The sequence below is a fragment of the Rhinopithecus bieti genome, unplaced genomic scaffold (assembly GCF_001698545.2).
Source record: "Rhinopithecus bieti isolate Rb0 unplaced genomic scaffold, ASM169854v2 scaffold_34968, whole genome shotgun sequence".
Classification (NCBI taxonomy): Eukaryota; Metazoa; Chordata; class Mammalia; order Primates; family Cercopithecidae; genus Rhinopithecus; species Rhinopithecus bieti.
Window position 1 is genome coordinate 323,798 of NW_016814942.1, and position 8,058 is coordinate 331,855.

The following is an 8,058-nucleotide window of genomic DNA, read 5'->3' on the forward strand; positions in this document are numbered from 1 at the left end:
TAAGTCTAGGAGGTCCGGGGCGGGGTCTCCAGAACCAGCAGCAGTGGAAGCGTTCAGCTGGAGCGAGGGCTGCCTCGGTCATCCTGCATCTGTCCATCAATTACCGGGGCGGGCCGGCCGTCCCTGCCAGGGGCTGTGGCACCATAAGCCGCCCACCCTCCAGGGCACAGGGCCAGCAGGACGACACAGCGCACAACAGGGACCCCAGGGTCTGCACGGTTTACTTTTAACTCCATCATCATGAGGTGATTAAAAAAAAATCTTTCAACTTACAGATCGCCATGGGAAGGCAGTCAAAGATCGGGAGCCTAAGACGGGGAAAAGCAAAAACAAAACGAAACGCCCCGCTCGGTTCAGAAGCCCCGGGCGCTGGCCTTGCCCATGCGCATCACAGTGTCCAGGGTGAGCCGCCCGTGTGCCGGCAGGGGCCGAACAAGGGGGCCGGGAGCAGAACCAGCCCCAAGGTCCACTTTTCTGCTGGTGTCGGGCAAACTAAAGGCAAAGAGAGAAAGGAAGAAAGCCCACGGGAAAGGTCCCCAGCGATGATCCTTGTCCGCCTATGAGGCGGCACCAGCCCCCCAGCCCTGATGAAACTTTGCAGCCAAGAATTGAGGTCTCGCCTCTGCAGCACGGCTGGTGCTCGCTCTTGGGACTGGCACGGTGTCTTCCCGAGCCAGCGGAGGGTGATGCAGTGGGTCCTTCTAGACTGGGGCCAGGTGGGGAGGAGGGAGCCCGTCTTCCACGGGGCCTGGCTCGCACTATTTCCACGTGGCTGACTGGGGGATGGAGCGGGGTGGGATCATGTCCAGGAGGTACTCTCGCTGGCGGTCCACGGCCGAGGAGCTCTTGTGCACCGCCAGGCTTGGGCTGACAAACGCAAGGGTCCCGCCTGCAACAGAACAGAGCAACCAGCCGAGAAGGCCCTCGTCAGGAGGACTCCTGGGAGGAACCCAGTCACACCTGCCTAGACCCCAGCCCCAAAACACACTAAGGACCCAGGAGCCCTTGTGAAGCTGCCCACACTAAATCAACGTTTCAAATCCCAGGCCCCAGAGCTGAAGAGTATTTAGGTAGCAACTCAATGGCCCTGACATTTCCAGGTTCTGCCAAGGTAATCCCAAGTGCAGGGCAATCATCAGAGGGTCAGCAGCTACCTGTGTTTACAAAAATGAAGGCACTGACCACAGTGCTGCTTAGAACAGTGGAAAACCATAAACAAATGTGTGCAACAGGACAATAATGCAGGATGGAATACTATGCAGCCATGAAAAACTATCTTAGCCGGGCGTGGAGGCTCAGCCTGGAATCCCAACACTTTGAGAGGCTGGGGCGAGAAGATCGCTTGAGGCCAGGAGACCAGCCTGGGCAACACAGCGAAGCCCCATCTCTAAAAAGTATCAGCTGGACATGGTGGCACATCCCTGCAGTCCCAGCTACTCCAGAGGCTGAGGTGGGAGGATTGCTTGGGTCTAGGAGATCCAGGCTGCAAGTGAGCTATGATCGTGCTACTGCACTCCAGTCTGGGCAACATAGCAAGAAGCTGTCTCCAAAAGAAGAAAACAGAAAACAAAAAACAAAACAAAAAAAAGGAAAAAACCTATCTGCTACCCTCAAGTGTTTTTTTTTTTCTTGGTGGTGGTTGTTTTTAACTTGTAGAGATGAAGTCTTGCGGTTTGCATTATCTAGACTGGTCTCAAACTCCAGGCCTCAAGCAATCCTCCTGCCTTGGCCTGTCAAAGCACTGGGATTATAGGCACGAGCCACTGTGCCCAGCTCAAGTTTTTTTTTTTTTTTTTTTTTTTGAGACGGAGTCTTGCTCTGTCGCCCGGGCTGGAGTGCCGTGGCCAGATCTCAGCTCACTGCAAGCTCCGCCTCCCAGGTTTACGCCATTCTCCTGCCTCAGCCTCCCGAGTAGCTGGGACTACAGGCGCCTGCCACCTCGCCCGGCTAGTTTTTTGTATTTTTTAGTAGAGACGGGGTTTCACCATGTTAGCCAGGATGGTCTCGATCTCCTGACCTTGTGATCCGCCGGTCTCGGCCTCCCAAAGTGCTGGGATTACAGGCTTGCGCCACCGTGCCCGGACTCAGCTCAAATTTTAATGCTTACAGTAAGGGTCTCTCATTAACACACAAACTAGCCAACGCAAGGCACACATTTCCACAAAGGACCCTCAAGGGAAGAGGAGACACTGGGGAAAACCCATTGCCACAGTCTTTTCTTTCTGTATTTTCCAAATTTCCATGATGGACAAATATCACTTTTATAATTGGAAAATAAATAAATGCCCCCACCCAGCACACGTAGGATTTTTGGGCAAAGGGTAAGGGCTGCCCCAGACCCCTTGAAATGGGGTCTCACTCTTGCCCAGGCTGGAGTGCAGTGGCACAATCAGTGCTCACTGCAGCCTTAACCTCCCATGCTCAAGCGATCCTCCTCCCTCAGCCTCCTGAGTAGCTGGGACCACAGACACACACCATGTGCTTGGCTAATTATTTTTTTGTAGAGACAAGGTCTCACCATGTTGCCCAGGCTGGTCTCAAACTCCTAGGCTCAAGCAATCCTCCCATTTCAACCTCACAAAGTGCTGGGATTACAGGTGAGAGCCAGCACGTCTGGCCCTAAGAGTATTTTTAGTGGTGGCTAATACATCTTGTGGAAGAAGTGTTCCCAGGTCAAATGTTCTTAGGAACCATCCCTATGTGCAAGGGCAGCACTCCAGAAACCTGGCAACTGGGTGCTGCCAGGCACTCTCTCGAAACCCTCGGGGTAACTCTTTTAGGAAACAGTGCTTTCAACTATTTCTTTTCCCTCTAATCCTACCATTAGACACAGCAACTACTGATGCCTTTATGCTCCCTTTCAAACTTCAAACACATACACAAACACACGGCTTCCAGATGACTTCCACCACCGTGCCCACATGCACACACTTATCGACCTCTCCTACTTTTTTTGAGACAGAGTCTCACTTGTCGCCCAGGCTGGAGTGCCGTGGCACAATCTCGGCTCACTGCAAGCTCCGCCTCCCGGCTTCACGCCATTCTCCTGCCTCAGCCTCCCGAGTAGCTGGGACTAGACGTCCGCCACCACGCCCGGCTAATTTTTTGTATTTTTATAGAGATGGGGTTTCACCATGTTAGCCAGGATGGTCTCGATCTCCTGACCTCGTGATCCACCCGCCTCGGCCTCCCAAAGTGCTGGGATTATAGGTGTGAGCCACCGCGCCCGGCTAGACTTCTACTTTCTTTCTTATACTTTCACACTTCCCACAAGAGTAATTTCTGACCAGCCCGTGAGTCCTTAGCTGTCTTAAACCTGCTGAGCAGAACGTCTGGCTGGCTCCTTTGATGACAGCGCACTCAACTGTCCAGGCTGCCTGCATTCCTCTGCAGCCGAACATCTGCCCTCTCCTGAACTGCTCCTGCAGAGCCTGGCACCTGGGCACGCCCCTCACTTAGGACAGCGGCAGGCTCAGCAGGCTCTCAGGCTCCCCCACTCTGCCTAGGATCTGTCTCATGACTGTCCTCTTCTACCTGCAGGGTCACAGGCTTCAGGGTGCATGTGGGACACTTTGGTTCTTCTCCCAGACGGTGCCCATCTCCACAACTTGGCCCTTCCTGACCACCTTTTATTTCCCCATTTTTGGTGGACACAATAAATATTAAACTTTTGTTCTAATGTTAGCACATACGTGAGAAAATAAACAGGCCATCGGGACCATGCCAGGGATGGTGGGGCCGCAGCTGACTCAGGAGAGCCCACTCGAGGGCCTTCACCCCACTGGTTGTTCTTCAAACACTGTCTCCGGCAAGGCCTCCACGACCTGCCCTAGGTGAGCCTGGCCCCTGCCCTGGGCACACCCCCTGCCCTGCATTACTGTTCTACTCTGCACCACTCGGTGTTGACCGCAGCATGGATGGCACAATTACAGAAAAAAGGATGTTCACTGCGGCACAAAGAGAAATGGGGAACCCTGAGTGGGCAAGACAGGGGTGTGTGCTGACAAGAGTACATGTGGATGGCTGTGGGGGCACCCTCTGAACCAGGCCTAGCCCACGTTTTGTGGGTCAAAGGCTTAGCCTGGGTTCAGAGAGTGAGGGTAGTTACTATTTCCTATCTGCTTGCGGCTGTCACTTCTTCAGGGTGTCCTGGTTAGAGGCGGGAGAGAAAGCCAGAGTCCGAGGAGGTCGAGCTTGGGAAGCGAGTCTGGGAAGCAGGCCTTCCAGTGTTTACAGGGTGCACATGTGCCTCTGTTTACGATAAGGAAGGGTGGATCCTGCAATGGGTAGGTCCCCTGGGGAGTCCTGCAGAGGCCACCCACCTGTGCTGAGGGGCGTCTTCTTCCAGTTGGACGTGGCGCTGCCTTTGCCGGAGCTCACGGTTCTCTCGGAATGTCTGCCGGTCCTGCTGACCAGGGCTGTGGCTGAGGCTGAGTTCTGCAGTTTTGGTGATGGACTGAACGTGTGCAGGACACCTCGGGGAGCTGTGGCCGAACCCCGGGAAAGCTGGCTGGAGGCCTGCAGTGGAGAGAGGGGGGCAACGGCTCACACAGGGAAAGAGACAGCAGCGGGCGAGACACTCAGCGCAGCCTCTCCTTGCTCTGGCTGACCTCTTCCCACCCACACGGGGTCCCTAAAGTCCAAAATCAGGAGACCAGGTAAGTTACACAGAGGGGTGGGGGAGGGGAGAGAGAGAAACAGAAACAGAGGGAGAGACAGATAGAAGAGGCAGCGTGACAGTCGGCGACTGACGTGGTCACGGGCTGCGGTGGGGGCGCGGGGCTCCCGGCGCCCGGCGCGGTTCTGACCTGTAGCACAGCCCCGTTACTCCAGTCGCGGGCCTCTCCTGAGCGGAACGCCAACTTACGCCGGGGTTTTATGACCTACACAAATGGGGGTTAAAAGCGAAGTCAGTGCCGTCCGCTGACTGGCCCAGAGTGACCGAGGGGGAGCCCCACAGGACAGGCCCGTCCCCCGGGGACTTTAGGCGCTGCATGGGGATCTTGAGGAAATGTGTTTAGTGAATTGCAAAGAACTTCCAAGAAGACAAAAATTGCCAAAAGGGAGCTTCGGGTCTACAGAGGGTGGGAAGGAGAAACATTAAAATAAAACAACACGAGAACAAAAAACTTGATATCAAACTTGTTTCTCTCCAAATTTAGCAAGAACATTTCTTCCAAATGCCCCTTTGGTATCTCAACGTGGCTTTCAGAAAAGTCCTTGGAGACAAGCAGTACTTGTCAGCCGGCAGCCTGTGAGTGAGAGCTACAAAATCTAAAGACACTGCAAATTAGTGTTTTCACCGCCCAACGCCACCATTAACTGCAATTTAGATGCGCAGTTAACAATCAGGCGGCGCAGCGCGGGTGTGGGGGGGATCGCAGAACGGCCTCTGCCTCCCAGGGCTGGTGCTGCCGGCAGCAGGCCAGGCTCACCTGCTTCAGCGCGGGGTGTGGGGCGGCGGCGGGCTCGGCCTTGGCCTGTGCAGGGGCTGCACCCTGCTGCAGGAGCCGCTGCTCAATCTCCTGCTCCTGCTGCAGCGCCTTCACGAAGGCAGCCTTCAGTCGGCTGGTGTGCTCCACCTTGAGCGCCTTCTTCTGGTTGGTCGTCATGCAGTTCTCACACATGATGGCGCCGCTCTTCTCCTCCCGCCAGCGGCACGTGAAGTCTGTCTTGCACTGTGCACACATGTAGGGCTCCCGGGACAGCACAGTGGCAGCCGACATCCTGCCCGCTGCAAGCAGACAGCACGTGGCTCAGGTCAGAGAGACAGGATGACAGTCAGGGCCCTGGCCGCCCCGAGCCCAGGATGCTGGAGCCTCAGTCGCCGCAGTCTGTTTGTTCTGCAACTGCCTACTGGGCACCAATGACATGTGGACATGGGGCCAGCCAAGGCCGAACAGCTTCAGAAAACGTCGGTCTCCTGTCCCACCCACCACTGGACATGACACCACTGAGGACCAGCAAGGACTATGCCAGGCCGTGCCTCGATGTGGTGGGCACCCTAGGTTATGTACGAGTTAATAAGGGTGACAGGCAAGTCACCCAGCCAGTGCTTTGTGGGTGCTGAGGTGCTCAGTTCATTCTTAGGAGGGGTTACCCCCAAATGTCCCATGTCCTGAGGAGGAGACTGCCCCTGCCCTGGGCCCCTCACAGTCCTGCCCACTCCTCTGCTCTGAGGGTCTGATGCAGTCACCAGAAGAGGACTCAGCCTCCTGGCCTACTCGTGTCACCCCCACCTCAACCTGTAGGCAGAAACATCCTTGGTCTCCACGTCCAGGGAGCAGGGGCTCCCTGGGGGCCGACTCGGCCACCCAGATCCACCCGCCTGGCTGTCTCCAACGCTGTGTTGATCACCCCGTAGATGCCCTTTTATTCTTAAATCCCCCAGGACAAGGTGCACTCCACACTGCCCCTGAAGAGGGTGATTGTGCGAGCCTGCCCAGGCGGGGGCAATGGGGTGGGCTGTCCCTCTCCCTCCGCAGAAGCTGGGAGCACTCGAGGCTCTGGAAGGTTCTGCCTGTGTGTCACAACCCCACACTGGTTTGAGAGCCAATTGTGGAGGCCAACCCCGTCAGTCTCCCACAGATGTGCACCCTCACCTGTACTCCACCACATGCCAACATCATGGGGCCACTACTGCCCGTCCCCCTGGGCCCTGAGAGCTCTCAGAGGCCCCAACCAGAGGACAGTGTCCAGACTCCACAGTGGCACTGATGGTGTTCCTGCCAAGCCCACCCAAGACCCTCCTGGCTAGGCAGCCCTGACCCAGCCTCTGCTGTGTGTTGGAAAGAACCCAGGGGGCACCCTTGGAGGCCAGAGGTGGAAGCAACCTCGCTGGGTCCACGCCACGCACCTTGTGTCTCCAGTAGGTTCTGCACCACCTCCTCCAGGCCGACCAGGTAGATGAACTCGTTGTTGGCGGCGCTGGGCAGAAAATTCATCTCTGGGGCTGGGGGCTTGGGTGGGGGGATCTCGAGTAGCGTCTTCTCCAGCTGTTTGCGCAGCGCCAGCTTGGCGGCTGCCTGTCGGCTTGCTGGAGACTCGGCAGAGGTGACCACAGAGGCCACGCTAGTGGGGGTGGAGTTGGCCTGAGCGGAGGTGGCTGTCGTCCCCTTCAGTGATGCTGGGGTAGGCTTTGGGAGACAAGAACTCAGTCAGGGCGCTCTGTGTGCCTGCCCAGAGGAATGTTCCCCAGTGCCCCCATGCCCGAGGTCCCTTCAACTGCACTGACTAACCAGTCCCCTTGATGATGGCATCCTTACAAAAGTGAACCCAGCCATGGTAACAGGCTCTTAGAAGCCAGGGCAGCAGGGAGAGCTTCGAGAAACACACCACCCTAGGAGGCGACTGCTCATCTGCACACGCACGCAAAGGTTTACCAGATACACCGCACACACTTAAAATCTATAATTTGCTGCGCTCTGTCATGTGAATGTGAGGGCACCCACGTGGCTGTCACCAGGTTCTGGTGGTCACCACCCTGCCCACCAGGGACACTGTCCTCTGGCTGCGGCCTGGCCTACTGCCTTCTCGCAGGGTATGAGAGTGCTCACCGCAGCACCCCCATGAGCCTCTCTGCACATGCTCCCCTGGGATGCTAATGTCTGAGGTAGTCCCCAAGTTCTTATGGGGTGATGGGGAAGCAGCTCCTAGGCCAACCTCTTCCCCTTACCCTCCACCTAGTCCTCGCTGCTCCAGTGCCACTTCACAGTCCTGCCTGGATCCCAGAAGCAGACCCTTGACTGTCTCCACCAGGCCCACAACTGCTGGATGGGGCTCTCCCCGAAACCCACAACTGACCACATGCCAATGTTCTTAGCTTTTGGGGACTGAGGACTCCTCTGGAAATATGAGGAAAGCTGTGCACCCCACCCCCAGAAAATGGACACACCCAGTGACTTACAAATGCCACACTGTGGGGTGCAGGGTGTCCAGGATGCCTTCCCAGGGTCCCACCCTACAACGAAGGCTCCCAGAGACCGGCCTGCCGGTTTTTTCGCCCCTCAGCAACCGAGATGAAACCCAGGCCTCCGTCACCCCTGACCAGCCAGTTCC

General features: G+C 56.6%; 1 protein-coding gene across 5 annotated transcripts in view; it reads right to left on the reverse strand.

Moving 5' to 3' along the window:
* GATAD2A (GATA zinc finger domain containing 2A) overlaps positions 1 to 8,058 on the reverse strand; it is a 128,147-nt gene continuing 120,089 nt past the window's right edge. For 3 of the 5 annotated variants that reach the window (XM_017852728.1, XM_017852727.1, XM_017852725.1), the window contains 5 exons: positions 6,857 to 7,136; positions 5,436 to 5,734; positions 4,809 to 4,883; positions 4,323 to 4,518; positions 7 to 889 (listed from right to left, as the gene is read on the reverse strand). In XM_017852728.1, coding sequence (XP_017708217.1) covers positions 759 to 889; positions 4,323 to 4,518; positions 4,809 to 4,883; positions 5,436 to 5,734; positions 6,857 to 7,136 — 981 coding nt within the window. In that variant the 3' untranslated portion in view covers positions 7 to 758. Of the gene's footprint in view, positions 890 to 4,322; positions 4,519 to 4,808; positions 4,884 to 5,435; positions 5,735 to 6,856; positions 7,137 to 8,058 lie in introns of all 5 variants that reach the window. The other 2 variants (XM_017852726.1, XM_017852729.1) reach the window with 2 other exon arrangements.